At 34.3% G+C, this 15,759-nt stretch overlaps 1 protein-coding gene across 2 annotated transcripts in view; it reads right to left on the bottom strand.

Moving 5' to 3' along the window:
• Positions 1 to 13,252, bottom strand: part of LOC142348271 (uncharacterized) — an 87,872-nt gene extending 74,620 nt beyond the window's left edge. For both annotated transcript variants that reach the window (XM_075399565.1, XM_075399566.1), the window contains exons 1-3: positions 13,154 to 13,252; positions 13,051 to 13,083; positions 3,386 to 3,451 (exon numbers count right to left, since the gene is read on the bottom strand). In XM_075399565.1, the coding sequence (XP_075255680.1) occupies positions 3,386 to 3,451; positions 13,051 to 13,083; positions 13,154 to 13,196 (142 nt within the window). In that variant the 5' untranslated portion in view covers positions 13,197 to 13,252. The remainder of the gene's footprint in view (positions 1 to 3,385; positions 3,452 to 13,050; positions 13,084 to 13,153) is intronic.
• Between the last annotated feature and the right edge of the window lie 2,507 nt (positions 13,253 to 15,759).

Raw genomic sequence — 15,759 nt, 5'->3', positions numbered from 1 at the left:
TGCCCTTTGCAAACTTTTAAGCAACGGAAAGAAAAAAATTTGCCAGAAATATTGTGTTTCTTATTTCTAGTGGGTTTCCAATATCTTGTTTTGGAGGCTGTCGAAGTCCAAGATCTAATTTTCAACCTATGCAGACCTTTAAATGCATTCCTTGATTAGGCGTAGTAGAGAGTGGTACCAATTAATTTCCTATTTGTTAATTAATTATTTATTTCAATCACTAAATATCATGGTTGAAAATAATTTGGCGTGAATGGAACGAGTATTGGACTTTAGTAATGCGCACATTTTAAAAAAGAATAGATGCAAAATGATTCGAAATAATTCTTAGTTCTCATCGGAGTTTTCCTTCCGTCAATTTTGATCAGCCGATTTAATTGTCGTTTGAAAATTTTAATCAGTGAAAAAAGAAAACCAGTTGAGAAAAAATGAAAAAAATGGCTATTTTTGTCAATGAAATATCAATATTTAAATTTTCTGAAATCACTTTCACTCCACGACACACTTTTTCATTAATCATCAATCAATTCTCTCCATTATAGGCTTAGCTGAAGTGAAAATGGCATAAACTGACTCAATCTAATTCTGCTGTGTTTGACAAGGCAGAAAAAATCAGTCCAACCTTAAGGCTAAATTAAAAATGTTAAAAAGTATAAATTATTGTTCACTGATGTAAATTTTACCTGCTTCCTCTCAATTTTACCGGCTTTATAGAAATGTTTCAGCTACTTTAAACCAATTGACGTTGCTTTATGATACTGCTTTCAATGTGTATTCAACCTTATCTTTGTAAATATATTATGATTATTATTGCTTTTCGCAACTATTCAATTACATATCATTATGAGACAGTGTTTCCGAAGTCTGCAGTAAAATTCATGGACAAAATTTTCAGACAAAATTCACGAAAACCCGAAGAACTTCTTTTTTTGCTCCGAGAACTATTAATATTCCTACAAAAAAAATTTTGAAAGCTTGGAATTATTCAATCCACGTGAAATAAATTGTCAGCAAAAAACTTAAGCATGAAAACTGCTGATTTTTTGTCTCTGTTCCTTCAAAACAAGGCGAAGAAAAATAATTAAAATATAGGAATCACTTTCAAACTTATGGCCGCAACAAAAACAATTTTTTCAGGTTTCTCTGACTTCATACAAAGATCTTATATGTTTTCATGCAGTTCATACTTGATTTTTTAGTACAATCGTAGTATGGAAACAAGAAAATCTTATTTGATCCTTGTAAATTTATCAAGAAAGCATACAAAATCCTATAAAATGGCTGAGAATTATACGTCTTCTTTGCTTCCATTTACGACACTTTTTAACGGATAGGGATCACATATGTGATTGCACGGAATCACTATGCGATCTGACAATAGTCTCTGAAGTGCACTATTTCTCGCAAAATCGGTGATGAATGATATGTATGATATAGTCTATCTATATGAGTAAATTTTTGATATTCTTTGAAACCAGTTTAAAAGCTCAAATATTAAACAAAAGTCATGCAAAAAATGTTTTGCATGACTTCAAAATATATTTCTAACGAAGTTCGAAACCCAGCGTTAAGTCAAAGTTTCTTTTAGCGAACCCAAAGTGCCAAAAACAGACTATAGGTGCAATATAATCAATTAAAAAGCCCTGTGACTACCTTATACGAGAATTTTTTTGACATGATTCAATGTTTTCTCTGTCATTAATGGACTTGTTTGATTTTCAAGTTTTTTTTCACAAATTCTTCCGAAAAAGCTGATTACACAGTTTTGAACAATCTAAAGTTTAGTATTATTTCCTGGAAATCTTATATGATTTGTATGACTACTAGAAAATCTTACAAAACAAATATTGCCTAGTATGACTAGTAAGAGTTATGTAAGTCCAAACATGAAATCAAAGACAGTTGCATGATTTGAATCCCCGTTCGTATGGTGGTTGATATCATTATTTGGTATATTAGTATCTACATTGAGATCTTCAAATAATAGGATCATTCTCGAATTTATGACGGCCAAATACGGTTTTTTGAGAAAATTATCAAAAGTCGAATTTTGTTGTGTTGTTATAAATTTCGTTTTCTAATTAAAATTCTCAACGCACCGCAACTGTTGTTTTTATAATTGATCTCAGGAAAGAAGTAAGTCATCCGTTTTTGGTACTTTTTTTCTGGAGTTGAAAACTACTACTTCGATAAAAAAACTGCTTGTCAAAAAGAGTTGAAAACTACTACGTCCATAAATAACTGCTTGCCAAAAATCGATTACAACTGATTTCTTTGATCAATCAGAATGCTTGCTCCAAATATAGAACTGAGAAAAATCATTGATTGAAGATTCTGTTTGCATATTTTGATGCATAGTTCTCCTTGATAGATCAATGTTTAAACTAAGTTGGGAAAGCCTTAATTTGAATTTAGTGTTCTTTCAATAAGAATCCCATTCACAATTACCCTCTAGCCTTCGCTGACTTCAAAATATATTTCTAACGAAGTTCGAAACCCAGCGTTAAGTCAAAGTTTCTTTTAGCGAACCCAAAGTGCCAAAAACAGACTATAGGTGCAATATAATCAATTAAAAAGCCCTGTGACTACCTTATACGAGAATTTTTTTGACATGATTCAATGTTTTCTCTGTCATTAATGGACTTGTTTGATTTTCAAGTTTTTTTTCACAAATTCTTCCGAAAAAGCTGATTACACAGTTTTGAACAATCTAAAGTTTAGTATTATTTCCTGGAAATCTTATATGATTTGTATGACTACTAGAAAATCTTACAAAACAAATATTGCCTAGTATGACTAGTAAGAGTTATGTAAGTCCAAACATGAAATCAAAGACAGTTGCATGATTTGAATCCCCGTTCGTATGGTGGTTGATATCATTATTTGGTATATTAGTATCTACATTGAGATCTTCAAATAATAGGATCATTCTCGAATTTATGACGGCCAAATACGGTTTTTTGAGAAAATTATCAAAAGTCGAATTTTGTTGTGTTGTTATAAATTTCGTTTTCTAATTAAAATTCTCAACGCACCGCAACTGTTGTTTTTATAATTGATCTCAGGAAAGAAGTAAGTCATCCGTTTTTGGTACTTTTTTTCTGGAGTTGAAAACTACTACTTCGATAAAAAAAACTGCTTGTCAAAAAGAGTTGAAAACTACTACGTCCATAAATAACTGCTTGCCAAAAATCGATTACAACTGATTTCTTTGATCAATCAGAATGCTTGCTCCAAATATAGAACTGAGAAAAATCATTGATTGAAGATTCTGTTTGCATATTTTGATGCATAGTTCTCCTTGATAGATCAATGTTTAAACTAAGTTGGGAAAGCCTTAATTTGAATTTAGTGTTCTTTCAATAAGAATCCCATTCACAATTACCCTCTAGCCTTCGCTGACCATAGAAGTGTGTAATGTTCATAGCTCCTTCTGTGTTGAACCAGCAATCTGAAGCACAAAATCATAAACCGGGCGGTCGAGGTGTCACCGCCATTAATTGCAAAATTATGTAAGATAAGAGGTGAAAGTGGAAAATTTTGTAAGCTAAGCAGTGAATGAGGTGAAATTACATAAATCAGGCGGTGAAGGCAGTGAAAAAAAATTGCTTGGTAGCTGTGGAATTACATAATTTAACCACTAAATTTAGAGGTGAAATTACATAAATTCACCGCTTTGAAAAAAAAGTGTTTAAAATGTGTGAGATCAGTAGTGAATGCGGTGAAATTGCATAAATTCATTGCTTAACTTAGTGGTGAAATTACATAAACTCACAACTTAGAAAACGCTTCGAATTGTTTTTTGTCCAACGAAGTTAAGATACATTTATTAAAAGACGCTCGAAATTTTTAACTCCGAATAATCAAAAAACTTTCTGAAACTTTCTGGAAGCGGTGAATTGTTGTAATTTCACCACTGGAGTGAGCTGTGAACTTACAAAAAACACCACATTTCACCGCAAAAATTTGTAATTTCACCCCTGATCTTACAAAAATTCAACGCACATGTTTTAAAGAAAGTAGACTGAATTTGATTTAAACTCAAAAACAGATACAATTAAGTTTGATAAGAGTAGGCGCAGTAGAAGAACAAGTGGCTAACATGAAGGATGTGAGAGGTTCGAATTAGTGTAAGGACGGTAATTTGTAGTAAACGGTGAAATGTGGGAAATTTTTGTAAGTTCACTGCTTATGCTATTGGTGAACTTATATAATTTCACCGCATTTCACCGCAAAATTATGTGCGAATTTGGCGGTGAAAAAAAAACAACTTTTCATTGCTTATGTTATCTATTTTTCCGATTTTGCCTCGACGCGGGAACAGTTTACATAGAGATCTTAATTGAGTTTAAACGAAAAGCCAATGCGGATTTGAAGTTTTCTCAACATAATGTAATAAATGAGCCCAAAATGCGCTGAGTTTCGAAAAAAGATCAGTTCATTTCTTTCAAACAAGCCCTGCTTCGATTTAGTCTCAGTTCCTTTCCGGTGCTGAGTCGTTAAATCCAACCGTGTTGAGGAGAACGACGAAAAAACGACAATATTTTGTAAGAAAATGTAGTTTTCGTTTCGTCTTTGTGTGGTCGTTTTCTTCGATTTTATTATTTTTCGTCCTTAAGTCGTCTTTTTAGTGTAAGAAGTGATCGCTTTTTACGTCGTTTTTTTTTCCAAAAGAAACCGTCGTTTTTTTTCGTCGTTTAATTTCTCTTGAACTGGTTTTTCTCTATTACATCGTTTTGGCGTGTCTGCATAATATGGCCTGATAGCGCAGGTGTCAGTTGATCAGGTAATGTATCGGGAGAGCAATGGTTCGAATCCCAGCGGGGATTAAGTTCTTTTCGTCGTTTTTTGAAAAAAAAACGATCATTTCCTACATAAAAATAACGACGAAATAACGAACAAAACGACGATTACCACGTAAGGGCTTTGATCGTATTTGTCTAATGAAAACGCTTAAAAACGACGATTTCCTACAAGTGAAAAACAAATTTCCTCAACACGGGCACTGTGATTAAAGATAAAAGGAAGCGTTTACACAGAGTGAACTACACGACCTCCATGCAACCCTATCCATCAAGCACCTTCCCGTTTTTACACAAATTAACAACTTATCACAATAAATCGAAAAATTATCTCACCATATTGAGACAACTACTAGAACCCAACCTCTTCATAAAAGTAATTGAGAATGAAATTTTTGGTTTTGATCCATCTATCAACTTTTGTTTCTAGTGATTTTTTTTATCTGAGTCTTCAGTGACGTTTTCAGTGGAAAATCTCGCCTGTTAATTCAAATTAAAACTGTCATTGGTTTAATGTAGCTGCAGATGTTAAGTATCGTAGAAATATACAAACGAGTATACCTTTACTTCACCGTCGCTCCTAAGTATATTTGCTTTTCATATATTAGTTCTTCTATATAATAATCAATAAAAAGTTGTTGTTTCTAACAAAATTTGGATCGTTTCCTTTTGTATCCCGCAGTACGTTATGCTCCCCTAATTACAGAGCACGTGCCATTGCATAGTAAATCACTATTTAAAAATATGGCACGTGCCTCTGTGGGGGGGGGGGGGGAATAAAATATAGGCGCCCACTAAGCTGGGGGGGGGGGGGGGGCACAAGCGGAAAATATCCTATATTTTTACACGTAGCTTTCCTAACACAACAGTTTCAATCTTAGCTACTGTTTAATGCAAGCAATTCTTACAGGTTCTACCAAAGAAAAAATTGTTCATTTTTCCCACAAAATCATGAAAGGTTCTACCAAAATCAGAAGTAACTTGAAATGGTTTTGCTGAGCTTCAGCTGTTATCGGACAAAAAGTTGTTCAGACCTCGACTTTAATGCATCACTATCGATCTTTATCTCAGGTTGTGTTAGAGTGATTTTCCTCTTTTTTTCTTAGTACTCCTTTGGAAACTGTAAATCAGCTATGATACAATAACCAACGTCAACTCATTAGTGCTATGTTTGCTGTTTTGACAATCCAAATTGATCTAAATTTTCGTGTGTGATCTAACCATTGTATCTATGATAAAACTCTGGTCAACAAGTAAGACCATTTGAAACAGGATACCCGGGTCGAGGTATTTGGGTAATTTTTTGTAAGAAATGCGGTGAAAGCGGTGAATTTTTGTAAGAAATGCGGTGATTGCGGTGAATGCCGTGACAATAAATATTTCTCCGCATTTCACCGCATTTCTTACAAAAATTCACCGCAAAATTCACCGCATTTCTTACAAAATTCACCGCATCAACTTTTGTGGCAAATTAATGTAAGAAACGCGGTGATCCTCTTTTCAGGCTGCGCATTAAATTCGAAGCCGGTCTATTCATCAATTTTCCTATTCTTTTAACATAATCAAAATTTGGATACTTCTGGCTTGTGTAGCATGACTCGTATCCAGCCCATTTGATCTCACTTTTTGAGTTTAAGTTTTCTACTGGTTAAATTTTTGCGACATGCGTTGTCACCGTCATTATAGTGTCTCTTCATACGTTGAATGGATTGCGTGATTTCCCAGGTTGAGGTCCAGACCGAAATGGCCTGATCAGACCAGCCCAGACAAAGTTGACCTCTGATCAGACCGACCCAGACTGGTTTGTCCTCTGATCATTCTAGAGTGCGCTCTAAGCTCGGTGCGCGCTTTAAACTTCCTCTGATCAGACTACAGTGCGCTCGAATGCCACCCCTGATCAGACGAGTGTGCGCTCGAATCCGCCTCTGATCAGAGTGAATTGCGCTCGAAATCGCCTCTGATTAGACTGAAGTGCGCTCGAAATCGCCTCTGATTAGACTGAAGTGCGCTCGAAATCGACCCTGATCAGACTGAAGTGCGCTCGAAATCGCCTCTGATCAGACTGAAGTGCGCTCGAAATCGCCTCTGATCAGACTGAAGTGCGCTCATAATTGCTTCTGATCAGACTAAAATGCGTTCAAAATAGTCTGATCAGAGAAGGGATTTGAACATGAAAAAAAATTATCAATAATGTTATAATAAATTAATTTCATGAAAATTGATGTTTTCAGAAATGTGTTCAATTAAGCAAAAACCTATTCTAAAAGTATTGCTAGTTAAAAGAAATACCAAGTGCTGGAAAAACAATTTGTTGAGTATGCCATTAATTCATGATTTTGACTTAATAGATGAACTTAGAAAACTTTACAAGATAATGTCTTGATCTACAGTTAATCGCAAGCTTTTCAAAAGGGGACCGGCAGTTGCTATCAGCTGGGACTCTTGTTTCTGATCAACCCATCAATCTCTCGATGGGTCTCTGATCAGACTGCTTCTGTATTGTTTACTCTTGGGAGAGAGAACCTCAGTCAGTGAAACAAAAACAAAAGAACATTGAAAAAAAAGTTCGCTCGAATCGGCCTCTCATCAGACTAGTTTGCGCACGAATCGGCCTCTGATCAGACTGAAGTGTGCTCAAAATTGCCTCTGATCAGACTGAAGTAAGCTCGAAATCGCCTCTGATCAGACTGAAGTGCGCTCATAATTGCTTCTGATCAGACTAAATTGCGTTCAAAATAGTCTGATCAGAGAAGGGATTTGAACATGAAAAAAAATTATCAATAATGTTATAATAAATTAATTTCATGAAAATTGATGTTTTCAGAAATGTGTTCAATTAAGCAAAAACCTATTCTAAAAGTATTGCTAGTTAAAAGAAATACCAAGTGCTGGAAAAACAATTTGTTGAGTATGCCATTAATTCATGATTTTGACTTAATAGATGAACTTAGAAAACTTTACAAGATAATGTCTTGATCTACAGTTAATCGCAAGCTTTTCAAAAGGGGACCGGCAGTTGCTATCAGCTGGGACTCTTGTTTCTGATCAACCCATCAATCTCTCGATGGGCCTCTGATCAGAATGCTGCTGTATTGTTTACTCTTGGCAGAGAGAACCTCATTCAGTGAAACAAAAGCAAAAAAACATTGAAAAAAAGTTCGCTCGAATCGGCCTCTGATCAGACTAGTGTGCGCACGAATCGGCCTCTGGTCAGACTGAAGTGCGCTCGAAATCGCCTCTGATCAGACTGAAGTGCGCTCATAATTGCTTCTGATCAGACTAAATTGCGTTCAAAATAGTCTGATCAGAGAAGGAATTTGAACATGAAAAAAAATTTATCAATATTGGTATAATAAATTAATTTCATGAAAATTGATGTTTTCAGAAATGTGTTCAATTAAGCAAAAACCTATTCTAAAAGTATTGCTAGTTAAAAGAAATACCAAGTGCTGGAAAAAACAATTTGTTGAGTATGCCATTAATTCATGATTTTGACTTAATAGATGAACTTAGAAAACTTTACAAGATAATGTCTTGATCTACAGTTAATCGCAAGCTTTTCAAAAGGGGACCGGCAGTTGCTATCAGCTGGGACTCTTGTTTCTGATCAACCCATCAATCTCTCGATGGGTCTCTGATCAGACTGCTTCTGTATTGTTTACTCTTGGGAGAGAGAACCTCAGTCAGTGAAACAAAAACAAAAGAACATTGAAAAAAAAGTTCGCTCGAATCGGCCTCTGATCAGACTAGTTTGCGCACGAATCGGCCTCTGATCAGACTGAAGTGCGCTCAAAATTGCCTCTGATCAGACTGAAGTAAGCTCGAAATCGCCTCTGATCAGACTGAAGTGCGCTCATAATTGCTTCTGATCAGACTAAATTGCGTTCAAAATAGTCTGATCAGAGAAGGGATTTGAACATGAAAAAAAATTATCAATAATGTTATAATAAATTAATTTCATGAAAATTGATGTTTTCAGAAATGTGTTCAATTAAGCAAAAACCTATTCTAAATGTATTGCTAGTTAAAAGAAATACCAAGAGCTGGAAAAACAATTTGTTGAGTATGCCATTAATTCATGATTTTGACTTAATAGATGAACTTAGAAAACTTTACAAGATAATGTCTTGATCTACAGTTAATCGCAAGCTTTTCAAAAGAGGACCGGCAGTTGCTATCAGCTGGGACTCTTGTTTCTGATCAACCCATCAATCTCTCGATGGGCCTCTGATCAGAATGCTGCTGTATTGTTTACTCTTGGCAGAGAGAACCTCAGTCAGTGAAACAAAAACAAAAAAAACATTGAAAAAAAGTTCGCTCGAATCGGCCTCTGATCAGACTAGTGTGCGCACGAATCGGCCTCTGGTCAGACTGAAGTGCGCTCGAAATCGCCTATGATCAGACTGAAGTGCGCTCATAATTGCTTCTGACCAGACTAAATTGCGATCAAAATAGTCTGATCAGAGAAGGGATTTGAACATGAAAAAAAATTTATCAATATTGGTATAATAAATTAATTTCATGAAAATTGATGTTTTCAGAAATGTGTTCAATTAAGCAAAAACCTATTCTAAAAGTATTGCTAGTTAAAAGAAATACCAAGTGCTGGAAAAAACAATTTGTTGAGTATGCCATTAATTCATGATTTTGACTTAATAGATGAACTTAGAAAACTTTACAAGATAATGTCTTGATCTACAGTTAATCGCAAGCTTTTCAAAAGGGGACCGGCAGTTGCTATCAGCTGGGACTCTTGTTTCTGATCAACCCATCAATCTCTCGATGGGTCTCTGATCAGACTGCTTCTGTATTGTTTACTCTTGGGAGAGAGAACCTCAGTCAGTGAAACAAAAACAAAAGAACATTGAAAAAAAAGTTCGCTCGAATCGGCCTCTGATCAGACTAGTTTGCGCACGAATCGGCCTCTGATCAGACTGAAGTGCGCTCAAAATTGCCTCTGATCAGACTGAAGTAAGCTCGAAATCGCCTCTGATCAGACTGAAGTGCGCTCATAATTGCTTCTGATCAGACTAAATTGCGTTCAAAATAGTCTGATCAGAGAAGGGATTTGAACATGAAAAAAAATTATCAATAATGTTATAATAAATTAATTTCATGAAAATTGATGTTTTCAGAAATGTGTTCAATTAAGCAAAAACCTATTCTAAATGTATTGCTAGTTAAAAGAAATACCAAGAGCTGGAAAAACAATTTGTTGAGTATGCCATTAATTCATGATTTTGACTTAATAGATAAACTTAGAAAACTTTACAAGATAATGTCTTGATCTACAGTTAATCGCAAGCTTTTCAAAAGGGGACCGGCAGTTGCTATCAGCTGGGACTCTTGTTTCTGATCAACCCATCAATCTCTCGATGGGCCTCTGATCAGAATGCTGCTGTATTGTTTACTCTTGGCAGAGAGAACCTCAGTCAGTGAAACAAAAACAAAAAAAACATTGAAAAAAAGTTCGCTCGAATCGGCCTCTGATCAGACTAGTGTGCGCACGAATCGGCCTCTGGTCAGACTGAAGTGCGCTCGAAATCGCCTATGATCAGACTGAAGTGCGCTCATAATTGCTTCTGACCAGACTAAATTGCGTTCAAAATAGTCTGATCAGAGAAGGGATTTGAACATGAAAAAAAATTTATCAATATTGGTATAATAAATTAATTTCATGAAAATTGATGTTTTCAGAAATGTGTTCAATTAAGCAAAAACCTATTCTAAAAGTATTGCTAGTTAAAAGAAATACCAAGTGCTGGAAAAAACAATTTGTTGAGTATGCCATTAATTCATGATTTTGACTTAATAGATGAACTTAGAAAATTTTACAAGATAATGTCTTGATCTACAGTTAATCGCAAGCTTTTCAAAAGGGGACCGGCAGTTGCTATCAGCTGGGACTCTTGTTTCTGATCAACCCATCAATCTCTCGATGGGTTTCTGATCAGAATTTTTCTGTATTGTTTACTCTTGGGAGAGAGAACCTCAGTCAGTGAAACAAAAACAAAAAAAACATTGAAAAAAAAGTTCGCTCGAATCGGCCTCTGATCAGACTAGTGTGCGCACGAATCGGTCCCTGATCAGACTAGTGTGCGCACGAATCGGCCTCTGATCAGACGAGTGTACGCTCAAAACTGCCTCTGGTCAGACCGTCCTAGACCGACGTGACCTCTGATGAGACAAGTTCCAGACCATTGTCCAGACAAAAGTGCGCTCGAAGTCTTCTCCAGCCCATGTAATTCGAGCGCACCGAGAAGATGTGTGCGCTTAAAGATGGTCTGATAAAGATGGTCTGATCAGAGGTCACTTCGGTCTGGCCACCTCGACTTGGGTTTGCTCGTGTCTTTCAACCTTGCCAGTTCAGTAAATTTTGTCTAACATTAAGTATGGGGTTGGAGAATCGTAGGTTGTATGATCCTAATCATTTCCAATCATAACACAATTGCTTAAAACCCGGGTCGAGGTGTCACCGCCATTCAACGCAAAATTATATAAGATTAGCGGTGAGCGCGGAAAAGTTTTTAAGATAAGCGGTGAATGCGGTGAAAGTACATAAATCAGGCGGTGAATGCGGTGAAAAAACTTTTATCGTCTGGCAGCGGTGAAATTACATAAATTCAACGCTTTGAATGAAATTTAAGAATTGAAAAAAAATTATGTAAGATATGCGGTGAATGCGATGAAATAAATTCACCGCTTAACTCAATGCTGAACTTACATAAATTCACCGCATAGAAAACGCTTCGAATTGTCTTTAGTTCAACGAAGTTATGATACATTTATTAAAAGACGCACGGAAAACTTACCCATAAATAATCATGCATCTTTTTGAAAATTTTTTCAGCGGTGATTTATGTAATTTCATCACTAGAGTAAGCGCTGAACTTACATAATTTCATCGCATTCACCACATTTCACCGCTAAGCTTTGTAATTTCACCGCTTATCTTACAAAAGTTCAACGCGTATGTTTTACATAAAGGAGAGGGAATTGGATTTAAATTCAAAACAAATATGCTAGCTTTTAGTTAGAAGTGGCGCAGTGGAAGAAGTAGTGGCGGACATGCAGGATGTGAGAGGTTCGAATTCGTGCAAGGACGGTAACTTGTTGTAAGAGGTGAAATGTGGTGAATTTTTGTAAGTTCACCGCATATTCTAGAGGTGAACTTACATAATTTTACCGCATTCACCGCATTTCACCGCAAAATTATGTTTGAAAGTTGCACCGCGTATCTTACATATTTTTCCGATTTTTTCTCGACCCGGAATTTTTTTGATCCTTAGTTCGCATGCTTATTCGCCCATTGTGTTGTATCTCCAAATGAGGAGATGCAACTGGATGATTTTATTTATGATCTTCCTTGCAGTAACCAAGCTACAATCCATTTTTAATCTCTTTTTTCAATGTACTTTTGAAAGAAAAGCACTGCATGTAAATTGGCTCCCAATATTCAAAGTAGAATTCATATTTTCAGTGTTTCCATAGGATATCAACTGAGATAATTCGATTAAACGGAACGCAGAAGGAATACCGATGGAAAAATTTTGTGATATAACAAATTTTGCTATAATTTTTTACTAATTTGTAAGAAAAAATGAGCTGACAATTGAAGAAACTGTCAGTTGAATTTACGCAACCAATGTCCTGATGCTAGGTATAGGACTCCTTTTTAGTAAAGAATGGACTATGTTCAAAGAGTTGAAAATATTAAACTTGCTGAGTTCATAACCGGATCAATTTTTACAGTGCCTTCTCAGCCGCCAAAATTTTAGGCCAATTTATGTGTTTCAGCGTCAAAACAGCGCCCGTACCTAACTCTAAGTCGAATTCAGTACTGATTCAGAGTCCAATTCAGGTCACATTTTGCACTGAATTTGTCTGATTCAGAGCTAATTCAGTGATTTCTTCTGATTTATTTTCTGATTCAGAAGAAAACAAATTTTATTTTCTGAATTTTTCATCTGATTCACAAAAAATCAGAAATCACTTCACAGTTGGTTCCGAAATCCTTCTGAATCAGTACTAAAACTTAAAATTTATCTGAAATTCTTCTGAATCAGTACTGATTGACACTGAACCTTAGGTACGGGCGGCCCTGAGTTGGATTTTGACCAGTTGATAATTTTTTTTCAATGAATGTTCTAACGTCTTCTGATTGGAGTTGCAATTGCTGAGTTATAATACAATATTTTTCGAACTGTTTTTCGTGGTAATGAGTTTATGTTTTTTGAGGAGAACTCACCATGTTGCCAGTAGGACTCTTCCGTGCGCAAACCTGGATAAAAAGTTTAATTTCAATTGCTTTCAGCACTCTTATTACAATTAATTTCAGTTATAAAACTAACCAGTAGTAAGAGGGAAAAGAAGTGATAGCAGCACCGGAATCATCTTAGAGACTAGCCACACTAAAATTAGAGAAAAATTTAATTTAACTGTTCTGCTTAAATTTTAGCATGCTTTATAAAAATAAGGAGTGCTAGACACATGGTCAACATCTGATTGGATAAAACAGTTTCCAGCATCATTTTTTTTCCTTTTTGTCGTCACTTGTGTGCTATTGCAGAGTAATACTAATAAATCATGATTAATTTTAAGTGTTGAAATTTGTGAGAATTGGATTGACAGCTTGAAATGATTGTTTCTGTTTTAAATAAACATAAAGACTCAGTTTTTTTTAAAAAAAATATTGAAACTCGTTAGAAGCATATTGCTCAACTTTCAGCAATGTCTGTCTCGTTTGTATTTTGAAAGCTGAGTTTGGCCAGATATCTAATTTGTTTCTATTTATTTTTTCAATTGGTATTCCGTTGTTTCCAATTGCTTTCAACTGTTTTCTGTTGTCTCCCTAGCCCTTTTCAGGTTTCAAAGTTTCGATTATATCTTATGATGTGGGACTTATTTAAAAGTTGGAGCTCAGAGATCTACCAGTAAGTGCTAAAAATTACAGTTTCTTTATAATTATTCAAACGAGTTTAATGTACCTCAAATATTAAAAAAGTCGCGCTAAAATTTAAAATCTTGTATATATATATATATATATATATATATATATATATATATATATGCTCAAAATTTTTAATTTAATTTGAAGGAAAACCTTTTTTTCAGGTAACAAAAGAGTGCTTCAAAAAATAGAAACACAGAAACGGTCAACAATGAAACAGCTGATTTCTTTTATTTTAAAACCACCCCTATTATTAAAATCTATATTTTTAGTTCTCTTTTTCACAACGTTCAGATAAAAGGCGTCATAACAGATTATTTGAACATCTAGAAGTCATTGCCGGTTAAAACAGGCTCTCAGTTTTTGTCGAATTTGCTTTTTATATTCTGTGGAATTCACAGACTGAAACGTGAACTACACAACAACTAATCCGCCAGAGTTTTTGGTCACAACACTGACAACGCGAAGTAACATACTCTTACAGAATCCTGCAAATGAATTTCGCGACGCAAGAAAAACGATTCTACATTCTATAATTTCATCTGATTCACAAAAAATCAGAAATCACTTCACAGTTGGTTCTGAAATCCTTCTGAATCAGTACTAAAACTTAAAATTTATCTGAAATTCTTCTGAATTAGTACTGATTGACACTGAACCTTAGGTACGGGCGGCCCTGAGTTGGATTTTGACCAGTTGATAATTTTTTTTTCAATGAATGTTCTAACGTCTTCTGATTGGAGTTGCAATTGCTGAGTTATAATACAATATTTTTCGAACTGTTTTTCGTGGTAATGAGTTTATGTTTTTTGAGGAGAACTCACCATGTTGCCAGTAGGACTCTTCCGTGCGCAAACCTGGATAAAAAGTTTAATTTCAATTGCTTTCAGCACTCTTATTACAATTAATTTCAGTTATAAAACTAACCAGTAGTAAGAGGGAAAAGAAGTGATAGCAGCACCGGAATCATCTTAGAGACTAGCCACACTAAAATTAGAGAAAAATTTAATTTAACTGTTCTGCTTAAATTTTAGCATGCTTTATAAAAATAAGGAGTGCTAGACACATGGTCAACATCTGATTGGATAAAACAGTTTCCAGCATCATTTTTTTTCCTTTTTGTCGTCACTTGTGTGCTATTGCAGAGTAATACTAATAAATCATGATTAATTTTAAGTGTTTGAAATTTGTGAGAATTGGATTGACAGCTTGAAATGATTGTTTCTGTTTTAAATAAACATAAAGACTCAGTTTTTTTTAAAAAAAATATTGAAAACTCGTTAGAAGCATATTGCTCAACTTTCAGCAATGTCTGTCTCGTTTGTATTTTGAAAGCTGAGTTTGGCCAGATATCTAATTTGTTTCTATTTATTTTTTCAATTGGTATTCCGTTGTTTCCAATTGCTTTCAACTGTTTTCTGTTGTCTCCCTAGCCCTTTTCAGGTTTCAAAGTTTTGATTATATCTTATGATGTGGGACTTATTTAAAAGTTGGAGCTCAGAGATCTACCAGTAAGTGCTAAAAATTACAGTTTCTTCATAATTATTCAAACGAGTTTAATGTACCTCAAATATTAAAAAAGTCGCGCTAAAATTTAAAAATCTTGTATATATATATATATATATATATATATATATATATTTATATATATACATATATATATATATATATATATATATATATATGTATATAAATATATATATATATATATATATATATATATATGATTAGAATTGTGTGTATATATACAACCATATCTTTATATATATATATATATATATATATATATATACTTAATTTTTATATATATATATATATATATATATATATGCATAAATATATATATATATATATATATATATATATATATATATATATATATACGTATATATATATATATATATATATATATATATATATATATATATATATGCTCAAAATTTTAATTTAATTCGAAGGAAAACCTTTTTTTCAGGTAACAAAAGAGTGCTTCAAAAATAGAAACAC

Source organism: Convolutriloba macropyga, chromosome 10 (assembly GCF_964194025.1).
Source record: "Convolutriloba macropyga chromosome 10, txConMacr16.3, whole genome shotgun sequence".
Taxonomy (NCBI): domain Eukaryota; kingdom Metazoa; phylum Xenacoelomorpha; order Acoela; family Convolutidae; genus Convolutriloba; species Convolutriloba macropyga.
The sequence above is the reverse complement of the archived record's forward strand: the minus strand, read 5'-3'. Positions and strand labels throughout refer to the sequence as shown.